Source organism: Cyprinus carpio, chromosome B2 (assembly GCF_018340385.1).
Source record: "Cyprinus carpio isolate SPL01 chromosome B2, ASM1834038v1, whole genome shotgun sequence".
Lineage (NCBI taxonomy): Eukaryota > Metazoa > Chordata > Actinopteri > Cypriniformes > Cyprinidae > Cyprinus > Cyprinus carpio.
In genome coordinates, this window is record NC_056598.1 from 16,648,418 (window position 1) to 16,672,490 (window position 24,073).

The window sequence follows — 24,073 nt, forward strand, 5'->3', positions numbered from 1 at the left end:
ACAGGCTTGCCGAAGGCCTTATGCTGCATCCTGACGGCTGGAGACCTGTTCTCAAGGGAGTAGTGGTTTGCTCGGGCCATGGGTATGGGACACTGCGGACCTGGCTCTCTTTATCAGAGACTTTGGACTGAGGAGTGGAGTTTGAAGGTGGCGCCCCTGGCTGGAAAGAAGCATAGAGCGCGTGGAGTTCCGTCTTGTTCGACTGTAATGGGAAGTCGACGCTAGCATTGATGTGTGCCTGACGTAGGGCTAACATGGTCCATTTCTCCGTGGCGGGGACGGAGGGGAGGGCTGAAGTGAAGGAGGATGCTGGGTAAGGTGACTGATGCCTGGAATGTGAAGGTGTTGGAGTGCCTCGGCGTCTGGAGGTATGAGTGGCAGTGGCGTGGGATTGCCGGTGCTCCCATGGTGCAATCATGGGCTCGTTTGTGGTGTCCTGCAGAGCGCTAGTGCGCTGGACTGTGACTGGGGACGCTGGAGGACCCGGAGTGTCGAAGGAGATGTCGTCCGGGAATAATTCTATCTCTGACATATTTGTGGTGATTGGATGTGCCAATGCTGAAAGACTAGAGAGAATAAAGGTAAGGCTGCTAGAATTATTTATAGTGGTTCTCTCTCTTGGTGGTTGGATAGATTTTGTAATTACTGATAGTGAATTGGCCCTGTTAAGTATCTGCAGGTGCTCCTCCCGAAATTTGTTAATAAAACATCACTTGTTAGGAAGTGTTTGGTAGAATCCTAAATGTTAAGATTTGATTCTGCAGTGAAGAGCTGTGATTAGTTATACGTGAGTTTTCTTGTGTGCAGATTTACCAATTACCAATACAGAGATTCGTTCAGTGTCTGTGGGAGATAGCTTAGATTATACACTGAAAGGTCTAACCACAGAGACTGATGTCAAGTGATTTATGGGCTGTTGGTGGCACTATTCAGAATTCTTTCTGTGATTCTCATTCAAGGTTATCAGCCTGAAAATGCAATAAATTAGGAGCAGAAAGACATAATAATAATAATAAATACATCTGTTATTATTATTATTAATATTATTATTTTGACACAGAGTCTATCAAGCCAAAAAAAAAAAAAAAAAAAACTGAACTAAGTGCTTAACCTGCTATGCAGCTAATGGGTTCTCACTTCTATCTTGACTCATGGTTCGTTAAACAGGTACCTGTTTAATGGATTTAATGTATATTACACATACAGCGACAAGTCCATCATTACACTGGCTTGTTCTGTTTTTGTCTCTTATTTGTTATAAGTTGCATAGATGACAATTTTGTTAACGTTACCAAATAAGTGCAAAAGTGTTCGCTTTGAAATGTCAGAGGTAGGAAGGGGTCGAATGCTGTTACAGCTTTTTAGACAGTTCATTTCCACTTGAGAACTCAAAAATAAATGGTCTTCAGTGTTCTTTAAATCAGCTCCTAGAATAGTATCAGGTCACTAGACTTACCCATAATGCATTTACCTTTACTGTCATTATCACTCTGACAGAGTTATTACTCATAGTTGGTCACCCCAATATTATACATCCTGTTTTGTGTCTGAATGTTTGATCAGATAAAAAGGAACAAAGGATGTAACTGAAATCTTGATGGTCTTTTTCATTAAGTCTAATCTCAGGATGAATGAATAAACCCAGTCTAGAGACCACAGATAATTTTTTTCAAGAATAATGGAAAAAGAGGCAGTCCATCAGTCTTGAAAATGAGAAGCCACCTGAACCTTCATGACAAAATATATACATTTGTTAGCAGTAATTTGTTTTCATGTTATATGTCATATTCATTGAAAAACATCTCTCTCTCTCTCTCTCTCTCTCTCTCTCTCTCTCTCTCTCTCTCTCTCTCTCTGTCTCTGGTTGTTGGCATTGAAACTGGAATAATCTTCAGCATTTTTAGAGAAGGACAGTAGGGCAGTGTGCAATGTGGTCTTTTGTTTTGCCCCAAGCATTTCTGGTTGGGTTATACAGGCTTAAAGTGATATGAAAGCAAGTGAGGACGGGCCTCGGAACAAATCCTCCACCCTAACCCAATTAAACATGCATTTCAATGGAGCCCTGAATGGAGAGAAGGCATTTCAGATATTGGATTGAGATGTTTATATCATATTATGTAATCATAAGCATAAAATCAGAGCCTTTCTCGTTGGAATGTAGAATGTGCTTGGTGCCATATGCACAGTGAATTCAGTTGCTATTTTTTGAAGATCATAATCCTCTAGCATGCATCTTTGCTCTCAAATCCACTCAACAGGTATCTCAGTTGTGAAGATTCAGTCCTTTACAGTACTTTTTCACTAGTCCTCTTTTCTAAACCATACGGTTCACCACAGTGTGAATTTTGACAGGCATTTTTTATTTAGTCAGTCTTTATCTTGAGACGAAAATGCTTAATAGTCTTAGTCACATTTTAGTCATTTGAGTCTTTCATAGTTTTAGTCAACGAAAATGCATTTTTGTTAACTTTTAGTCTTTACTTTTACAGGTGCATCTCAATAAATTAGATTGTAGAGGAAAAGTTCATTTATTTCAGTAATTCAACTCAAATTGTGAAACTTGTGTATTAAATAAATTCAATGCACACCGACTGAAGTAGTTTAAGTCTTTGGTTCTTTTAATTGTGATGAATTTGGCTCACATTTAACAAAAACCCACCAACAAATTAGAATACTTCATAAGAGCAATAAAAAAAATAAAAAAAATAAAAAATAAATAAATAAAACCATTTTAGTGAATTGTTGGCCTTCTGGAAAGTATGTTAATTTACTGTACATGTACTCAATACTTGGTAGGGGCTCCTTTTGCTTTAGTTACTGCTTTAATTACTGCCTCAATTCGGCGTGGCATGGAGGTGATCAGTTTTTGGCATGGCTAAGGTGGTATGGAAGCCCAGGTCTCTTTGACAATGGCCTTTAGCTAATCTGCATTTTTTGGTCTCTTGTTTTTCATTTTCCTCTTGACAATACCCCATAGATTCTCTATGGGGTTCAGGTCTGCTGAGTTTGCTGGTCAAGCACACCAACACCATGGTCATTTAACCAACTTTTGGTGCTTTTGGCAGTGTGGGCAGGTGCCAAATCCTGCTGGAAAATGAAATCAGCATCTTCAAAAAGCTGGTCAGCAGAAGGAAGCATGAAGTACTCAAATTTCTTGGTAAACGGGTGCATTGACTTTGGTTTTCAAAAAACACAGTGGACCAACACCAGCAGATGACATTGCACCACAAATCATCACAGACTGTGGAAACTTAACACTGGACCTCAAGCAACTTGGGCTATGATATAAACTTGGGCTTCTCCACCCTCCCTCCAGACTCTAGGACGTTGGTTTCCAAATGAAATACAACACTTGCTCTCATCTGAAAAGAGGACTTTGGACCACTGGGCAACAGTCCAGGTTTTCTTCTCCTTAGCCCAGGTAAGACACCTCTGACGTTGTCTGTGGTTCAGGAGTGGCTTAACAAGAGGAATACGACAACTGTAGCCAAATTCCTTGACACGTCTGTGTGTGGTGGCTCTTGATGCCTTAAACCCAACCTTAGTCCATTCCTTGTGAAGTTCACTCAAATTCTTGAATCGATTTTGCTTGACAATCCTCATAAGGCTGCGGTTCTCTCGGTTGGTTGTGCATTTTTTTCTTCCACACTTTTTCCTTCCACTCAACTTTCTGTTAACATGCTTGGATACAGCACTCTGTGAACAGCCAACTTCTTTGGCAAAGAATGTTTGTGGCTTACCGTCCTTGTGAAGGGTGTCAATGATTGTCTTCTGGACAACTGTCAGATCAGCAGTCTTCCCCATGATTGTGTAGCCTAAGTGAACCAAACTGAGAGACCATTTTGAAGGCTCAGGAAACCTTTGCGAGTGTTTTGAGTTGATTAGCTGATTGGCATGTCACCATATTCTAATTTGTTGAGATAGTGAATTGGTGGGTTTTTGTTAAATGTGAGCCAAAATCATTACAAATAAAAGAACCAAAGACTTAAACTACTTCAGTCTGTGTGCATTGAATTTATTTAATACATGAGTTTCACAATTTGAGTTGAATTACTGAAATAAATGAACTTTTCCACGACATTCTAATTTATTGAGATGCACCTGTAGTCAAACTGCAGTTACCAACATTTATTTTGGTAAGTATTTTATATGTAGTCTTCAAACAAAAATAGTCATTAATTATTCTCTCTTTAGACCAAATCAGTTAAGCTTATGAGAAATTTTAATCAAGAATTGAATTTGGAAAAACTGGAATATATTGACAATTTTATTTTTTTGGTAGAGATACAAATTAAACTCATTTTTCAGATACAGTAGGTTTACTTAACAAGTATACATTTATTTAACATCTTTTGTTGGTTAACATTAATGACACAGATAGGTATTTAATTAGGAATGCTGTCCATTTAAGACGGAAGGTATGCTTGTAATACTGAAACACATTCAGTTTTCACCCACCCACCTGACATAAATATATGTTGGCAGTGTGAGAACACAACCACCCTACAATGATAAAAATCCACCCACACCAAGTTAGTCTCACTATGCCTGCCGTTTTGATTTTCATGCAGTGTGACGTCACATTGTATAGGGCCGGTGTTACGAGATTTTGGAGATTTTCGGTTTCAATGGGCAGAGCATACATGAATATTCATGAGTTTACCGGAAATGTGCCTGGAACTGAGAATTTTAGTTCACACTCCTTGAATCTCAGCAGATTTAAAGGGGTCATATGATGCAATTTCAAGTTTTTCTTTTTCTTTGGAGTTTTACAAGCTGTTTGTGCATATATAAGATCCCTAAAGTTGCAAAGACTAAAGTCTCAAACCCAAAGAGATATTCTTTATAAAAGTTAAGAATCATCAACACCCTCCTAAAACGCCTTGTTTAAACGTGCCCCCACGTCTACATCACTGTGTGGGACGATTTGCATAACACCGCACAAATGTTCAAACAAAAAAAAGAAGGCATAACTTTGATTCCCGCTGTAGTATTGTTGCTGCCACCGCCATGCCGTATAGACACTGTGTGTTTCATTGTGAAAGCGAAACTACTTTGTTTGGCCTTCCAAAAGAGGACACAACTAGAAGTCAGTGGTTAAGTTGTATTTACAACACTGTTCCAGAACAGCTCAACCCAAATATTCAGATGTGTGCAGCACATTTACCAGTGGACTGTTTCCTGAAACTGAAAGAGTAGCCTACAATGATCTCTTTGCAAGGACAGTCTGGCGCTTCTCACTCACAGCCTCTAAGTACGTTTTCATAATTAAAGAATTTGTCACTGATGAGTCAAAAATGTACAGTATGTGGAAAATAATAATGTTCTTTTTAGCAACGTCATATGACCCCTTTAACAGAATACTTCAAAAAGGTAAATACATGTTCAGCGTTACGCAAACTTGAGCTTTATAATGTTTTTATTTGCAGGTTTTTGTGCAGCTGTCATTGACTGAATGATTGTAAGCATTCTTTGTGTAATGTTGGAATAAAGCATAGTAAATTATGATTTTAGTTCGTTGTGCTATAACTTATTAGTTGTTATCTTTTGAGTGCACCAACTAAAATAAACTTGTTTCTGTGGACTAATAATTTTTCATCTATCCTGGTGTGATTTTTCTTACACTGTTTGGCATATTTACAAAATGAACAGCAATCTAAACCAGAAACAAGCATGAAAGTATTCCTTTAATAGGCCTACATAGGTAAAATTTTGGATTAAACAAAATAGTTTGGACAAGTGTAAAAAGTAGCCTACATTTTGATAAACTGTAAATGAGAAAACAAATACTTCACAGCACGTTATGGAATGGAATAAGCAACTAATTTGAAGTTAACAAAATAAATCCATAAGTGTGCTTGTTCTTGTTTTGATAAATTAGTAAAATTTAACGGTTTTGTGTTAGTAAGGTTGTTTGTTCATCAACTGCATTTATCTGATTAAAAATATAGTCAAAAACAGTAAGCTAATATTGTAAAATATTTTTGCAATTTAAAATGACTGTTTTCTATTTTTTGCCCTGTGATCTCAGATCTTGACTTATCCAGTCTTCAGAGTGACAAGATCCTTCAGAGATCATTCTAATATGTTGATTTGCTGCTCAAGAAACATTTATTATCATTATCACAGTTAGAAATAGTTGAACTGCTGATAAGTGTGATAAAGTCATTAGACACTGACAGGATTCCTTGATGAGTAGAAAATTCAGAAGAACAGCATTTATTTGAAATATAAAAGTTTTATTTTGTAATATTATTATAAAGTGATTAGTTGATGACAGGATTCCCAAATTTAGCTCAAAGGGACATCATTTAAGATTTTTAAGGGAATTTACTGTTTCAAGCCAGCGTTTACGAGCCGATACTGCGCTGGATCCAAAGTATAGTGAAAAACACTATTAATTAGCACTGCAGTTTACGACATAACTTGTGAGCACAAAAACACAGATACTCCCTCTTTTCAATATCAATAGGGTAGATAAATCTAAGACTAAAACTAATCTAACACATAAGCACACACACTCTCACACATTCACACAAGCAGGAGGATAGAACGTTAGGAAGCCATGAGTTTAGAGAATGATCAAATGTGAAATAGTTTACAGCAAAATAAAATTCTAGAAGAACAACCATTAATCACTTAATTAACCCTCGCACTGATTCTCAATGAGGGTTAAATTATATTAGATTATGTGAAATTACTTGCGTGCCTGTTAACGGGGTTCCCTTGTTGTCGCTGGAAAGGGGGTTTAGTTGCTGATTGGCTGGAAGTTCAGTAGTCATTGAAGTTACGTCTTAAGCAGCTTGGTTGGGTGTAGTGCTTGAAGATGCAAGTTGTGGGCTGATTGAAGTTTTCAGACGGGCCGCAGGTAGAGTGCATACAGAAATACAAAAAGTAAAAGCAGAAGTAAAGGTTTGACGAGACTAGAAGTTTTTTTCTCATTCGTGGCTAGTAGCAGCAGGCGTGCAGGCCGAAGCAAGACGGCGCTCGAAGAACGCTAAAAAGTGATGACCAAGCATGACTAAAAGCTTAAACTACAAGCAAGCTAAAAGCCGGCATGACTGATAGCAAAAGCTAAACGAAAAAAGCTGAAAAGCATGACTACTGAAACTAGCAAGCTAGGAGCAAAAATTTTGATGGTGTCCTGAGTATTTAAACGGCCTTTTTGGCCAAACCTCAAATGTTGTTCTTGACCAACCTTAGATATTGTCCTTTTCTCGGGGGTTTCGAAATCCAAAATGCATATGTTACTATCAAGCTGTGGTACGAATTTTCCCGCTCTTGCCGGGTCATTTGGACATGATTCCTATAACAAGAATAGGAATTTGAAAATAACTGTGGTTGGTCAGACGTTTCAAGCAAGAATATTCGAACAACACACATACTAAACATGAATATGATCCCTTAAGCATTCAAGAGTTATTTAAAAAGTGATAGAAACATTAAAAGGTGTCGGTTACATAAATGATATGGAGTTAAGCGGATCTGATATCCATTTAGAAGTCTTTTTTGAGTCAGTTTGGTGGTTGGAAGGCATTCTGCTGTGCCATCCTGGGGGAAAGGATATGTCCTGTGAAGAACAGAGGGTTAAACAGGTCTCCTTAGGGTTCCGTCTGTTTGCTAGGTGGGGGGGAAGTCCAATCCAACGATCTTGTTTACTCTCATGGCTTTACATGTGAGGGTCAGACTGGGGGAACAATCTCTTCTTCGAATTGAAAATTGTAAAAATGGGTTCTAATGGTGTTAATGTTGAAAGCTGTTTTCTGAAAGAGTGGTTAGTTATCTTGCTCCAGACTGTGGCTAGGAAGTGATGTTACAAAATCCTGATCCTCTTTCTGTGGAATTTGGCTCATGTTTGCAAACCAGGCTCCCGATCGAATCTTAATTGGTCTGGTTCACGCTACATCTATAAAAAAAGTAAAGTCAAGTCTGTACAGCACATACATACAGAGAATTTAAACTGCATTACTCTCAGACCCATGGTGCATACAGATAACAGTAGAGCCTAAAGCATCCAGATAGATATAGATCAAATATAAAATACAACTATACAAATAATGGCATGTAAAAAAATAATAAAAATAAAAATAAAGTTAAATAAAGCAGCACAAGGCACATGGCAGGTAGAGTGCAAACCAGTGAAGTGAACAAAAAGTGCAGATAAAAAGATTGTAGTGCAAAAAAGCTTATTCAGTCTGATTAAAGTGACGAAGGTCTCAGAGAGAGCAGTTCTTTTATTTAAACTGACTGAAGAGGTAGTATAATGACGTCAGTTATATGCTGAATGAGGTAGTGAGCAGACCAATGCTGCACAAAGTGACTGGTGCATGTCATTTTATGTTAGTTGGGGGGATTGGGGTTGGAAGGACCTGGGGATGTGGGATTTGGTGGGAGGGTGATGTGAGGTGGGGTGGGGGTGGGGGTGGGGGTTCATAGTTCAGTGGTGCCTTGGGCAGAAGAGGGAAGTGGGGGCAAGTTCGGGAGCAAGTTCAGCTTCCTGACAAGCTGATGAATGAAGCTGTCTTTCAGTCTGCTGGTCCTGGGCTGGAGACTCCGCAGTCTCCTCCCCGATGGCAGCAGACTGAAGAAGCTGTGTGATGGGTGTGTGGGATCACCTGCAATGCAGAGGGCTTTGCGAGTGAGACAGGTTCCTTAAATGTCCTGGAGGGAGGGGAGAGAGACACCAGTGACCTTCTCAGCTGCTCGCACTATACGTTGAAGGGTCTTCCGGCAGGACGGGTGGCAGGCGCCATACCACACAGTGATGCAGCTTGTTAGAATGCTCTCAATAGTGCCTCTGTAGAAGGTGCACATGATGGGGGCCGGGGCTCTAGCTCTTCTCAGTTTGCAGAGGAAGTAGAGACGCTGCTGTGCTTTCTTGGCCAGTGCAGCTGTGTTTTCAGTCCAGGAGAGGTCCTCTGTGATGTGCACACCCAGGAACTTGATGCTGCTCACTCTCTCCACAGTCGCACCCTTGTTGGTCAGAGGAGCATGCTGAGTGTGCACTCTCCTGAAGTCAACAACAATCTCCTTCATCTTCTTCATGTTCAGAGAGAGATTGTTGTCACTACACCATCCGGCCAGGTGGCTCACCTCGCTCCTGTAGTTTGTCTCTGCTAATAAGACCCACCACAGTCGTGTCATCCGCAAACTTAATAAAGAGGTTAGAGTTGTGTGACAGTGTGCAGTCCTGGGTCAGCAGAGTGAAGAGGAGGGGGCTCAGCACACATCCTTGGGGGACCCCAGTGTTCAGTGTGATGGTGCTGGATGTGTTGCTGCCGACCCGTACTTCCTGTGGTCTTCCAGTCAGAAAGTCCAACAGCCAGTTGCACAGCGAAGTGTTGAGTCCCAGCTGGACTAGTTTGTAAATGAGCTGTTGAGGTATGATTGTGTTGAATGCTATGAACAGCATTCTGACGTATGAGTCCTTTTTGTCTATATGTGTGAGTGCTGAGTGGAGGGCAGTTGCGATGGTGTCATCGGTCGTGCGGTTGAACCGATATAGAAACTGGAAGGGGTTCAGGGAGTGGGATGAGGGCAGACTTGATATGGTGCATGACTAGCCGTTCAAAGCACTTCATGAGAATAGGAGTAAGTGCAACTGGATGGTAGTAATTGAAGCAGGATGGAGACTGCTTCTTCGGGACTGGAATGATGGTGGTAGCTTTGAAGCATGTGGGAACAACAGTCTGACTAAGCAAGATGTTGAAAATGTCTGTGAAGACATCAGTGAGTTCCGCTGCACTGTCTCTCAGTACACGCCCAGGAATGTTGTCAGGACCCGGAGCTTTGCGTGCATTGATCCTGCTGAAGGAGAAAAGCATCAGGGTGGGCTGTCTGCTGCTCACTGACGTAAACACAAAGCCAGCTGCCGCGGGTTTTACCTCCCATGACGAGAGCTCTGTCCGCTCGATAGCATGTCAGCTGATCATGCTGAATAGTGCCGTCTGGAACACTGTTGCTAAGCCATGTTTCCGTGAACACAAAAACACAACAGTCCTCTTACAGTCCTCTTACTTGAGCGTAGTAATCAGATGTAGTCCAGTTTATTGTCCAAAGAGTGTACTTTAGCCAGTACGATGGTGGGGATAGCTGGCTTGTCTGGGTTAGCCGTTAGCCTAGCCCGAATATCTCCGCGCTTACCCCTCTTCTGCTTCCTCTCATGCCGCTTGTGGCGCCTCCGCTGTGGGCAAGATGCAGTAGTGGGGGTCAGTGATGAAGTAGGCCTCCGGAGCCTTCTGCGCGCGCGGAGTTTAACTCAACCACGACATCCAGCAGAAACTCACGACTCACAAGACAAAAAACACGAAAACACCATCATGACGGGAGCGAGAGAAGCCGATGCGTGTGGACATGCCGCCATCTTGGATGTTAAAAAGTCTTTTAACATCCAAAGACATAAAAATGTCTTTACTGTCATCTTTTGTAATTATTTTAATGCATTCTTGTCAAACAAAAGTATACATTTCTTTAAAAAAAAAAAAAGAAATTCCAAACATTTAATTGGTAATGTCATGAAACAAATGCCAGAATCAAGTTTAAAAATGTATTATTATTATTATTATTATTATTATTATTATTATTAGGCTACATATCTAACATATGATCTTAGAATAGCTTTATTATATGTCATATTTTTATTCAGCAGATTCAATAAGGATGTTTATTACACAGCTCTGTGGAATACTTGATTCTGATTGGTCGACATTCCGAGGTATGTTATCCCTAGATAACAACCGGTAAAAGCTAATAACACAGGCTCATCCAGGTAACCACAGTCGGTGCTGTACTCTTGCTTGAACTATTTTTTTCAACTAAATGCTGGATTTTCAAAGGTATGTGAAATATTCAAAGTTCACGGCATAGAATCTTTAAAATATGTCCAAGAGTTTTAAACACCAGTCTTTTATTGTGGCGACATTTCCATGCCTCGAAATGTCACGATGAACGAAACGAACTGTGTTTGGTTGCTTGACATGTCGGTCAAACGGCCTCATGGGCGGGCCTTGGCCAATGAAAGCTGCCATGAATTCCTATGCTAGACTATTGCACATGCATCAAGGGGCGTCACTAGTGGGGTGAAAGGTGGTGACGACTATAGGGGCCCACAGCTGACGGGGGGCCCCCTGGTGATCTCAACTGACTGGCTGAGGCCAGCCTAAAAAGACGCTCAGAACAGTTGACGGGCCACTGCTGTACATCGTCATGAAAGCTTATCATTTGCATGTGTTTTTAAGCCTTGCCAATTTAAACATTCAGAAGAGTCAAAGCATTCAAACACAAGAAGAGGAAAAACTCAACTGAGTAGCCTAAGCACGTGTCGTGTTTGGTGTGCACACAGAGAGCCGTGTCTCACGGACAGCAACACCGAACCGAGCTCTCCTTTGCGTCCTCCTGCACCTGAATATACAAATACAAATCGCAGTTTAAACATGCAAACAGAAAAAAGTGTGAAAGAGCCCAATTCAGCACATGCGCGCACGCAGAGAGATGCATCTCAAAGCGATTGAATACCGAATTTGCCTCTTCTTGCTCTTGTACCAACAAATACATACAAAATTATGTCAAAATACCCGTCTTGGAGAGTATCCTTGAAAAAAACTGTCATTTAAGTCTTAAGTGAAAGTAAACAGCAGAGAAAGAAATCGGATGTGTATCATTATATTGGATGCGTTGTCTCTTAAAATGGCCACGCCTAATTTACTAGCTGCTGTCAGTGTCCTTAATGTTAATCCAAGAAAATAAAAGAGAGAAATTCACTCACTGCTCTTGACTGAATTACTTTGTAGTTTTAACAAGAATTAATCCACAGTCAAACCAAAAATTAATCAGACACCAGATGTAATTTTTATTTATTTTTTTTTTTACAGGTGGGTGCAGGACAATAAAGTATAGCAAAATAAAGTAAACTGTGACATATTATACCCAACACTTTTTTTCATACAGTGGACTAACAGTAAAATTGATAAATTTGGGACCAAAAATTATTTAGATACTTTGACCTGACCATGTTTTGCTTAAGGGTTTTTTCTTTAATTGCTAATGTGAACTTTCTACACCATAGACTGAACAAAATTAAGCATTGCTTGGTAATTGGTCAACAAAGTTTTGATAGTTGTGTAAATATTGTCTAAACCACCTTACTTGTGATCTTTGGTTTATTGTATTTCTTTATTTTAATTTATTTAAAGTTTTTCTGATGTTTTTATGATTAATTTGTTCTGATACAGTTTAACTCTTGAGTTCTTGTCATATTTTATTACCATATTCTAAACTATAGCAAATAAACAGTGATAATGTGAGAAATGTTGAAGGTGTCTGAATACATTTTGGTGTGACTTTATATTTAATTTTTACAGTGAAGACTGTGCAATGCTATTTTACATTTGATTATTCGGTTTCAGTACCTGGACACCTACAAATTTGAAAAAAAACTTAAACATTGTGTAAATAGCACAAATAAATAAACAGAACGAACATACATATTAAACAATTTCAAACAGGGCCCACTGGTACAACCTGCACCGGGGCCCCGCAAACCACTTTCAGTGCATTTGGCTTTCCATGTGTATGGCTAAACACCGGTTCTCTCGCTCAGTTATGTTGCTTCTACCGGCTGTTTATTGCTGTAGAGTAGATATGCAGTGCAGAGAGATGTATACGCGATGCCCTCTTCTGGAGACGGGGCAGCAATATGCAGCTCATTTGCATTTAAAGCGATACACTCCGAAACAGCTCTTTTTTTAGACACACCCTAAAAAATATATTTTCCAGCTTGATCTGTTGGGTATTTTGGGCTGAAACTTTACAGACACATTCTGGGGTCACCCAAGACCAATTCCTGGAGGGCCGGAGCCCTGCATAGTTTAGATTCAACCCTTATTAAACATATCCTGATTTAACTAATCAAGTCTTTCAGGCTTATTTGAAAGCTACATGGTATATGTGTTGAAGCAGGGATGGAACAAAACTCTGGCCCTTCAGGAATTGAGTTTGACACCCCTGCCCAAGACCAATATTACATCTTGTAAAAACGGGCATAATAGGTGCCCTTTAAGGTAATGTCCACATGGCAGAAATCCTCCAGTTAGTTAATAACATGTATTCAAGCATACATAATTGAACACAATTAAGGCAATGATTACATGGTGTGATCATAATTATAGTAAGAAAAAAGGAATGAATAATGAAAAAACGAAAGAGGAAAATAGGAATCCATTTCGAATCTTTGAGTGAATGTGGTCATTTATCACCACTCTTGATACTCACTCATGCTTAAACTCCACCTAAGAATTTGACATAGGATTTATCCAAGTGCATAATCTATTTTTTCCCACAATTTGCTGAGCAATGATCTGGACTATTCAATATCCAAACTCCCATTTGCTGTCGTATGCATGTCTTCACAAACAGCATCAGTAATGTTTCTAATAGTTAGTCAGCTGTTGTACTGTCAAGGTGATGTGTTTTGTTTAATTATTACTTCATACCACTTACAAAAGTCAATAGCCTACCAGAATTATGTTTCCTAAGCAACAAGCTATTCGATTTCAGCATTTATTGTATTTTATTTATTTATTTATTTATTTATTTATTGCAAAATTATCTTGCAAATCTGTGTTTATTGTAACATTAACTTGACACCTGGTCATTAATTATTTTATCATTTTGATACAGGTTTAGCTATGTCATGTTTAGCTGGTGATACAGTATAATAGTTCTGTTTTTGCCAAAAACAAAAACAAAAAGTTATTTGACAACCAGACTGCAAAGCTGCTCAGATAAAGGAGAAAAATGTTTATTATATTATATTATATTACATTACATTTGTGTACTTTGTACAATTGTGATTTTTAAAAATTTTAAAATTGGCATCAAAATATGATTTCATTTTCATATATGACATATTTTTACTGCATGTTTTCATGACAGCATTTAACATCATAATCTTAGTGCAGTATCATTTTACATAAGCCATTCTCAAGCCCACCTGCAAGGACACCAGCAGAGCCGAGAGGGGGGTGGAGGGAATGTAAATAAATAAATGGAGTTGAAAAGATAAATCATCAACCTGTGCTGAGGCTGAAAGGAAAGAGGGAGACCTGGAGGTAAATGATGGATGGCCTCCGAGAGCAAGCTGAGAGTTTGATGACTCGAAGTTGCGGTACATAAAGCTCCTTCTTTTCCCTCAAGGCCTTTGTTTTATCACATTTTCATTTTACCTTTCCACAGAGCTACCGCCCTGTTTCTGATGCCCTCTGTTATGTTATGAGCTGACAGAGTAGCCTTCCTTCTGGAAAAGGAAAAATAAAATAAAAAATAGCCTTCAGTCTTGAGGGGCTCTGTATACACAGGCTTCACATCCTTCTTGCTTCCCCCACGCTCTTTCTATATTATTAATTAGGTTTCCTTGTGGAGTCACATTATTGCCTTAAACCAAACACTGCCTGCACTGCTCAACGTTGAGAACATGTGTGCCTCTCCTGGCTGCAGATGGAGGGAGAGAGAGAAAGAGACTAAAAGATAAAGTGAGCTAGGTAGAGTCAGAGATGTAAAGCGAGAGAAAGAGAGTGAGTGAGTGAGCGAGCGAACGGATAGGAAATGTGAGAGGGAAAAAAGCAGAGCTGACTTTCTGTGTGTGCGTGTGTGTGTGAATATGACAGCATGTGTAGCCGGCCAATCAGAGCGCGCCTCTTGAGCTGCGGCAGGCTGGCAGATTTGGGAGCTCTAGCGGTTCTGTTCTGGACTGGATTGAGCTGCTGCACACATACTCTCTGTGTGACTTAAAACATGTGTAGGAACGTTGGGAGCGCTCCATCGTATTCCAAATCCTTGTCATCTTTTAAGGAAAGACTAAGAAGGTAAGAGGCACTCTGTTTTTTTTTCTTTCTGTTTTTTTTTTTCTTTTCTTTTTCTCTCTTTACTCATCTGCTGATTGAAGCTTGAGTGCTGCCTCTGTTTGTCTGGTTTGTGGTGAGGCGACACAGAGAAAGTCTGAGTTGGTCTAGTGTACATGTGGTCATAGACGAAATGGAGCAGCAGGATGAGGGAAGGAAGGTAGTGTCTGTCCATTGATCTGTGCCTCTTTCATTACTCCAGCACTTTATTGTGGCCGCATGCGATTCTTCAAAGCTCTGTCTCACTTTCCAGTGAACAAACAGCACAGCAAGTGCAGCTGTTGAAAGCCCTTGTGACTGATTCTTTAGTGCCTCTTGATTGCCTTGAGAAAAATGGACTCCAAGCTTTCTTTCTTCTTCTTTTAACTTCTATTCTTTAAATATATATATATATATATATATATATATATATATATATAATATATATATATATATATATATATATATATATATATATTCATTCAGATGATAAAGAAGAAATTGTTACAGTGGACTGTGAAAATGCTTGAAATTTGTTATTTATAAAAGATAATATGTATGTATGCATATGTGTGTATATGCATCCTTCATCTTTCTTAGGAAAGCATTCAGGCATTCAAAGTAAATTGAGAATGCCTAACAATCAGAGACTGAGGGCTGTTTGACAATGATTAAGTGATTAGACCAGCCTGTATTTGATGCATGGGGGAAGTTGTGCTGTGCTTGAGCTAATGCCTCCATGCAGTGGACATGCCAAGGTGACAAACGAACATCAATGGATCCCTGGAGTCCCTCCCCCGATATTACTAATCCTGTAGCAGGCATTCAGTCTCAGCATCACCTTCTCCTCATGCCACTGGATTGAGTGCAAACGGCAGGGAGAGCTTTGAGGTTACAAAACCACTTCAGTTCTATAAACAGATTTGCAATTTAGTGCTGTGAAGTGTATAAGACATGAGAAGTAGAGGGAAAAAATATTAAATTGAATAAAGTGGGCTGAATCAACTGCACTGGGGAAATTTTACTGCTTCGTGTCTCGAAGGTTGTCTCTGATGCATGAGCCGACTTTAACATTGAAGGAATGGGTTTAGTCAATTCTTGGTTCTGGGTTTAGTCAATTTAAGCTCAGTCGACAGCACTTGTGGTAGTATTTTCAGTGGTCCCCAAAAAAAAAAAAAAAAAAAAAAAAAGAAAAAACCAATTTCAACGTGTGCTTTGTTTTCTTAAAGAAAAGAGAAAAAAGCTGTTACTATGGGGCACTTATTAGGGGGTGAATAGGGCAGATTTTGGAAATGTGAAACTTATAATTTCAAAAAAATTCTCCCAAAACTTGTGGGTGATTAAGCTGTTAATTTGTTATCATCATTTTTATGATCATTTTAGGGTTTTAGGCATTGTTTCATTGGCAGTAAAATTGTGAATTTGGATATAACTTTACAAAGAAAAAATGTTAGTAAGTTAACATCACTCTAATATAATGTATATTGATGACTAACATTGAGTATTTTAATATTTACCTATTGACTTCCATTGTAAGTTCCTCATTGTGACCCGAATTTTTTGCTTTTTTAATTTTTTTTATAGAGTAAATGAGCTAATTTTTGTGATAAGTGCTGTCGGTTGAGTTTAACTTGCATTGAACACTGGAAATATTCCTTAAACATTATCTCATAATACAGAATGACTCCTAGATTCAATTTACATAAATACTCTATCACTAAAGTTTCTTTTAGCATGTATAAAAAGATTAATTCAAGCAATGAGTGGGGTAGAGAGCCGACAGGAACAAACATGGAAAAATGTCATTGTGAAAAGACGCCTCTCAGCCAATGTTCCATCCGAGCCTCACTCCATTCCAATTAGCATCCTAATTAGCTGCACTGGATTCTAATCAGTATTACAAATTTGTTTTGAAGACCTCGAGAAACCTGTGTGAATCAGTCAAGACCCTTTTGCTCTTGAAGTGCAGAACAAGGGCACGTGAGTTATCGCTGCCTCCTGGCCTGCTGTGTTTCTGGTGTCACTAGAACTGTTTTGTTTACATGTGTAACACCCTTTTCTCTTGCTTAAGATGCTTATTCTTGAATCTGTGTTCTGTTCACTTAACTAATGAGTTGATTATTTATTCTGCATAAAATTTACACTACTCCACTAATCTTTTAAAAGGCTTAAAATTGGAAACTGATCATTATATAAAACTGGTCACATTTGGAAAATTGGTCTGGACGTCTAATATCGTAGATGCATTTTGGATGGCAAATTGTGAAGATAAGGGTTCAGCGATTAAAAACTTTGACAACTGTCTGTTTTAACATAAACCATTGAAACAGCATGAAAGAAACGGTGCTGTCGCCCAGTATTAGTCAAAATGCACTCAAAAAGCTATTTCTTTTCATGGCAACACAATAAGCTTGAAAGAGCAAGTAAAGGCTTTGCTCTCCCTCCTCCTCTTGAAAAATGTTCAGCAAGACTCAGTAAATAAATTGCATTTCTGATTGAGCAGATGGACATTATTCTGAATGAGAAGCTACAGTGGCATATTCAATTCCTCTCGAAACTAGACTCAGGCTTCTGCTTTTAAGTATTTTTGCTCTTTTTCTTTCATATTCAGCCAGTAAAAAGCTATCACATTTATATATTTTTTTCCTTTTAAAATATGTGGTTTTAAATGCACAATAGGCTAACATTGTTATTTTTTAAGGAATACAAAATACAGTACATTAAAAAAAATCATAATTAGATATTAATTTGTGTAATAAGCATACATTGATGAAACTGGGACTCGTACACTTCATTTTGAGACAGTAGTGTCCAATATAATATTTACCCTCCTGCTCCCTCTATTCAAGGTACAAGGTGTCAAGCATGCTGAGATTTCTTGTCAAAAAAATTCTCAAAATACTATCTACTCCATTGTGGCAAACTCACTGTCCAGTGGCCTGAGGCCAATAGTCTGGTAATTCTTATCAGACTGGTGCTCAGAGTTGCATCAAGCCTGGTGAGTTCAGTCAGGCAGGTTCACATTAGTTACGTTTCATCACACAGATAAATCCAGATTCACAGATGTGAGATGCTGTATTTATAGATGTTTATTTTGAGTCATGTGCTTATCATAATCATTTGTCAAAATGCAAAATCTGAACTGTTCTTAATGTGAGCAAATTTGATGGTGTATTTTTATTTTATTCTATTATTTTATATTTTGTAATGGTTATAGCACCAGTTTTCAAATTTGACAGTCTTTAAGAGGGATTTTTCCATGTACTCTTTTTGCAAATTACTTTGTTACACCAGTAGGTGGCAAGTGACTGTGTTTAATTTACTTGTTAAGCAGTACACTGATCCTTATAGAGAGCAAAAAGTCACATTTCAAACTTAAAAAAGTTTCACAATCAAAGAGATTTTATTGATACCATGGTAATTTAATCATCCTTTTACTTGGTTTATGAAAGAGTACAATGGTGGCACTTATTCTCCTGCTATAGCTAGTGAGTTAAATAGTCACAATAGTGGCCTGGTCATTGAATTTGGGACACTTAAACACTGTGGAATGTGGTTTTCTTGTTTTCCCCATTCATTCACCCATCTGTATGCACATTCATTCTTTTTATCATAAGATCATTTGAGTCACAAGATCAGTTGAACTGTCATATGCTATTGTTGACTGAAAGAATAACTTCTCACTTAAATTCTCAATCCTTCTTCTTTACCCAGTCTCAAAATTAAGTTAATTAATTTTCATAAAGTTATATTCATAAATAGCTCAAGAGTAGGCCATCAGTTGCCAGCAAGTCAAAGAAAGCGATTGAAAAAGACTTTTGTGTGCAATGCATGAATAAGACAGACAATGATTTTATATATATATATATATATTATATATATATATATATATATATATATATATATATTGCTCTTAGAAATAAGTATTCAACATGTCATGGCATTTGTGAAATTGTTTTCTGATATGCACCACAGTTTCCACAGTAACACGTCATGATGCATTATAAAGTAAATTTAACCAGACTCTTTTTCTGGTTTGTATAACAATACAGTTAGCTAAACAGTAAAGTTTGCAGCAATTGCTTTTGATGAAAACTGATGTTTTGCCCTGTAAACCAATGCATTGACTCCCTCTTCAGTCTTGAAGAACCTAGAAGAGCTGAGTGTTAAACCTAACCTAACTGTTTTTTATTCTCTCACAGTCAAGCTAGAACAATAGTAGATTAGCGAATAAGAGTTAGAAAGCCTTTTCTATTGTATTAGTGGTCTAAAATTATTCCTTCATCATTTAGTATATAAGTGGCTCTTTCATTAAGATTATATAACAAGCACTTTTAATGAAATGCATTCAGACTCATATCGCAGTGTCTTAGATTCATTCATTAATTCCAACGGATTCTATTTCAGTTACTGTATTATCGACCAATGTGCACTAATGAATACACATAACAAATGCAGCTTTTGAAATGGTAACTATTGCCTTCAAATACACTCTATGTAAAATTTCTTTAAAAAAAAAAAAAAAAAACATTGTGAGGTTCTTGAGAGATTAAAGTTGCATTCACATGCCAAACATGCCATCTTCCCTTACAAACAAAAGTAAATCTCTCAGATATCTCACTGTCAGTTTGTGTTGCCCCATGAAATATTTATTTTGGTCATATAATGTTAGACCAGTGGGACATGGCTTCAGCATTACTGTGACTGTTTCAAACATGTCTTGGAAATGAAATGTTCAGAAGTAGCTAAGGTGACAGGAAATGCCCACCCTGCAGCGTTTCCACTGTCGTTTGTTTATTTGTTCTCTGCTTTTTTTAGAATTCCGACATTGCAATTTCCATTAGTTTTGAAGAAGACTAACCCTAAAGCGCTAGGTATTTCACTCGTCCATGTCAGTAACCCTCATGCTGTCAAGGAATGAAGAGTATGAGGGAGTTTCTCCTCAACAAGTGACAAATCTGAATTGACAGGGAGGCAGAAGAGTCGGGAGCTATCAGCTTCTTTGCTGAGGTAACCAGGGACATGCATTGATACCCAGAATGCAGTTCAGCCAAGACTCGCCATGCTGGAGTTCTCATTACACATCCCTTGCACCAGCAGACATGATCCCTGCTATTATACTAGAACAGCTGTTCCATCAAAAATGTATTAGATGTTACACTGAACGGCAAACAGCAAGATCGTGATGGGCTTTTAGGCCAATTTTCATATCTTAGATCTTTACAGGCAACAGCTAATCCCAACTTTTCAGTGGAATTAAAATGTAATCGCTGGCTGCGTTTCATTTCGCCCCCATGAAAGTACAGTTTGTCCTCTTTCCTACACACAGATGTTTCGTGGATATCTGCCATCGCCTCCAGTGAGTCTCCAGTGGACGCCAGCTCCCCAACGAATCAACACGTCTCGCTCTTGGCCCATGATGTGAGTGCCGCCCGACGTGTCTCAGCGACAACAGGATTTTAAACCATGGCCATCAGCCAAGCCCTGCGAACTGGTCCGATCGGCGTCTAGGACCGCCCACCGCAAGAGAGAGACCTCTGGGTGAGCGAGAGCGGGAGTTCAAACGTTCCTACTCTTTAACATGAGAGCAGCCAGCAGCCCTGCCTGTCTGTCCCCTCTGCTGCTGTGCCTGTGTGTGCTCCAGAGGAGCTATGGGACCCCTTCGCCGCCCAGCCCCACGTTCACCCACAACCAGACCAAACTGCCCGACGGTGACAAGGACTCACATCACCGGCCCAAACGAGGCTGGATCTGGAATCAGTTCTTCGTTTTGGAAGAGCACATTGGGCCGGATGCCCAGTATGTGGGAAAGGTAAGAGCCCTTTTTTGTTTCGATCTTTGTGCACGTGTGGGAATCAGGTTATTATCTGAAACAAACTGAGCTGTTGTGTTTTGTATGGTTTGTTGAGCGAATGGTTTCTCCAAAGAGTGCTGTTTTAACCAGAGACAATGGCTGTGCATCATGTTTTTGGATTCTAATTAAAATGTGCAATGTCACTGTGTTCTTGTAGTCATATTTTCTTGGAAGCGAGTAAATAGTGCAGGTGACTAATCAGAGACAATATCCATTATTCTCCGAACAGCATGTTTTTGTCAGAAAATTGATTTGGCTTGCAAATTAAAGGCTGACCCGTTACATCCATCCTGCTAATAAGAGTGTAATTATTTTGACTGTCAACTACAGACACAAGGATCCCAAGGCCCTTTTTTGCTTCTGTTTATTTCATTGTCTTCATACACAAGGTAACACATTCATATGATGATCATATGGAGTACCTTATATTTTGGGACTCTGGAAAAATTCCAGAGATCCCCCTGCGGCTTATGAATGTCAACAGCGGTACAAACAATTATTTTGCCTATTCGGTTCTGTGAAGACTGGCTAGCTTTGTCGGTTCAGATGAAACCGCAGTGTTTCATGGGTTGGAATAATACAGGGTGACACTGACAGTTTTTGACATTGGCTCAGTGAGGTGAAGGTTAACATGAAGATAGCAGAGTTTATGAAGAAATGGCTGAGCAGCCATCAATTGTCTACACCTACATCCCTCAGGAACTGAGCCAAGTGTGTGTGCCATGTTTCCACAGCAGCATTGGTCAGGTTTGCTTCAGATCTGCCCACTTGAGTGTAAATACTTGTGTGCTAGGCATGAGAAATGATTCCAGTTGTATAACGGTTCCATTTGTGATTATTTTAGTACTTTTAAGAATAAAAAGAAATTGTATATCCCAATCGTAATGTCAATAACAGGTAAATGTACAACTGTTAAATGTACATTATTTTAGTGATAACATTAATACAGTTCAGTAATTGGCCTTAGCTATGTACAACAATATTAAAGAAACAAAATGTAGTAATGTATTTCATAGAATAACACTACTTATTTTCATTCAAAATACTACTGGCAAAATATGAAATATTTATATTTAGCTGAAAGTTAAAATTAGTCAAGGATACAAGTTAAGCCTATTTTTCATAAGAGTCATTCATTCAAGAATCCAATTAATCCAGTCAATTAATCCATGATTTTGAGTCACTCAAAAAAAAAAAACGGAGTCATTTGTTTGGGAGTCTGATCACACTGGTTACACTGTATGATTTTGATTCATTGAGAAGAACTGATTCATAGGAGTCTTTTTTATTTTATTTTTCCGTAGTTAGACTGCTGGTTGCACTATATGGTTTTGATTCACTGACAAAAACAGATTCAACTCGAGAGTCATTTGTTATTTGTTATTTGGACTATACTGGTCTAGCTGTATGATTTTGATCCACTGAGAAAAGGTGGCTCATTGGAGTTATTCTTTTGGGAGTTTGAGGGTATTTTTTTTCTTTAACTAAAAGGAACTTGCTCATAAAAGTCATTATTTTGGGAATTGGACTACATCAGTCGTGCTCTATAGTTTTGATTCCCTTACAAGTACCGATTCATTAGATTCATTTTTTTGGTCTACACTGGTTATGCTGTATGATTTTGATTCACTGACAAGAACAGAGTTGTAGGAGTTATTAGTTCAGGAGTCTGAATATAATGGTCCTGCTGTATAATTTTGACTCATAAGAGTCATTCTTTCTCTGACTAGAATACTGGTTGCATTTTATGGTTTTGATTCACTACAGTATCCAGTAGAGGTTTTTGTCATGTAATTGGACTATGCTGGATGAGCTGTATCACTTTGAGTTTTTTTTTTCTTTTCATTCTGTCATTGGACTACTGATTGAGCTGTATGGTTTTGATTCACAGAGAAGAACTGATTCATTAGAATCATTTGTTCTGTAATTGCACAATATTGGTTCTGCTGTATTGGTTTTGATTCACTGACAAGAACAGACTCATAAGAGTCAGTCTTTGATGAGTCTGACCACCCCAGCCACATTGCATGATTTTGATTCACTGAAATGAACTGACTCATAGGAGTCAGTCTTTCTGTAATTGGGGTAATGGAATCACTGAATCACTGAGAAGAACCAAATAATTTGTTCTGTAATTGGACTACACTGGTCAAGCTGCATGATTTTGATCCACTGAAAAGAACTGGAGCTACACCAGTTGTGCTGTACAATTTTGATTCTCTGTGGAAAAGATAAGGAATTGGACTAGAGTAGTCACACTATATGTAGTCTTTTTAAACTTAGCCTTTAAAAGTCAGTGGATTAAATTCAGTGGAGCTCATTTTGGAACAGAGCAGACCTGGTTAGATCCTGTCTGGGAGACTTTTGACTAACATCGAAAAGAAAGGAAACTCGGTGTGACAACATTCTTACTTGTATTGAACTGCAAAACATGAAGCCAAACAGTGCCCTTGTTCTGCTCACATGGGTGCCACTTAATTTTGTGCTGCTGTGGAGTGACCTGTCTGTAAAAGATTTGAGTGAGCTGAATATTTTCTCTTGTTCCTTCTTAAAGTGCAGTGACAGAAATGGGTTGAGGCTCTCAGTAGCCTCCCACACTCCTCTCCACCATTTTTTTCTTTTTTTTTTCACACCTTCTCCTGCCTGGTCCCTCCAGACCACCATCTTTTCTTCTCTCCACTTCAGTGGTCAGACAAAAAGAGGTTTTAGGGGCCCAGACAGACCTGTTCTACTAAAACCCTGGCTGTCCTCAAATATCTAGTGATAGGAACATAAACTATGTCACTTTATAAAAGCAGATGAGAAATTTCAGTGGGACCAAGTTTTGTGGGTTAGAAATGGAGCATACAGAGAGGATATTTAGTTAGAACAAAATTATCCTGAAATGTGTTTGAAGCTTTGAAAGCTAGCAATTTTTTTTACTGTTTGGTCATCATGTTTTAGAAGAATTTATGGTAAAATACAATAAGCACATGGATAATGATTTTTAAGGTTGCCTAATGATTTGTTTCATAATGTTTTTTCTTGGGTCAATATATTTTGCCTCATTCAAGCGAAGGATATAAACTGTGTTAAATTTATTTATTAATTCATTCTAATTAATAGTAACTAAATAAGTTGGCATGGTTTTTGTTGTAATAATAGTTTTTGTCTATTCACAATATAATCATTATTACATCACATCTCATTTAATAATTTGTCAATTTTGTCCTACTAACGTGGCTTATGATTTTAGTCTGTGAAAATTACCATGGAGTTGATAGTAACATTCAAAGTGGCATCTGTCTAACTGCAGCAGACCAAATTTTCAATCAAGGGGGTTAAATATATATATAAAAAAAAT

At 38.5% G+C, this 24,073-nt stretch overlaps 1 protein-coding gene across 2 annotated transcripts in view; it reads left to right on the plus strand.

Moving 5' to 3' along the window:
- The window catches only part of LOC109094414 (cadherin-18-like), a 101,101-nt gene that overhangs the window by 42,571 nt on the left and 34,457 nt on the right, over window positions 1-24,073 (plus strand). Inside the window, exons 1-2 of one of the 2 annotated variants that reach the window (XM_042718350.1) lie at window positions 14,662-14,861; window positions 20,206-20,688. In XM_042718350.1, coding sequence (XP_042574284.1) covers window positions 20,458-20,688 — 231 coding nt within the window. In that variant the 5' untranslated portion in view covers window positions 14,662-14,861; window positions 20,206-20,457. Of the gene's footprint in view, window positions 1-14,661; window positions 14,862-20,205; window positions 20,689-24,073 lie in introns of those variants that run through there. The other variant, XM_042718351.1, reaches the window with a different exon arrangement.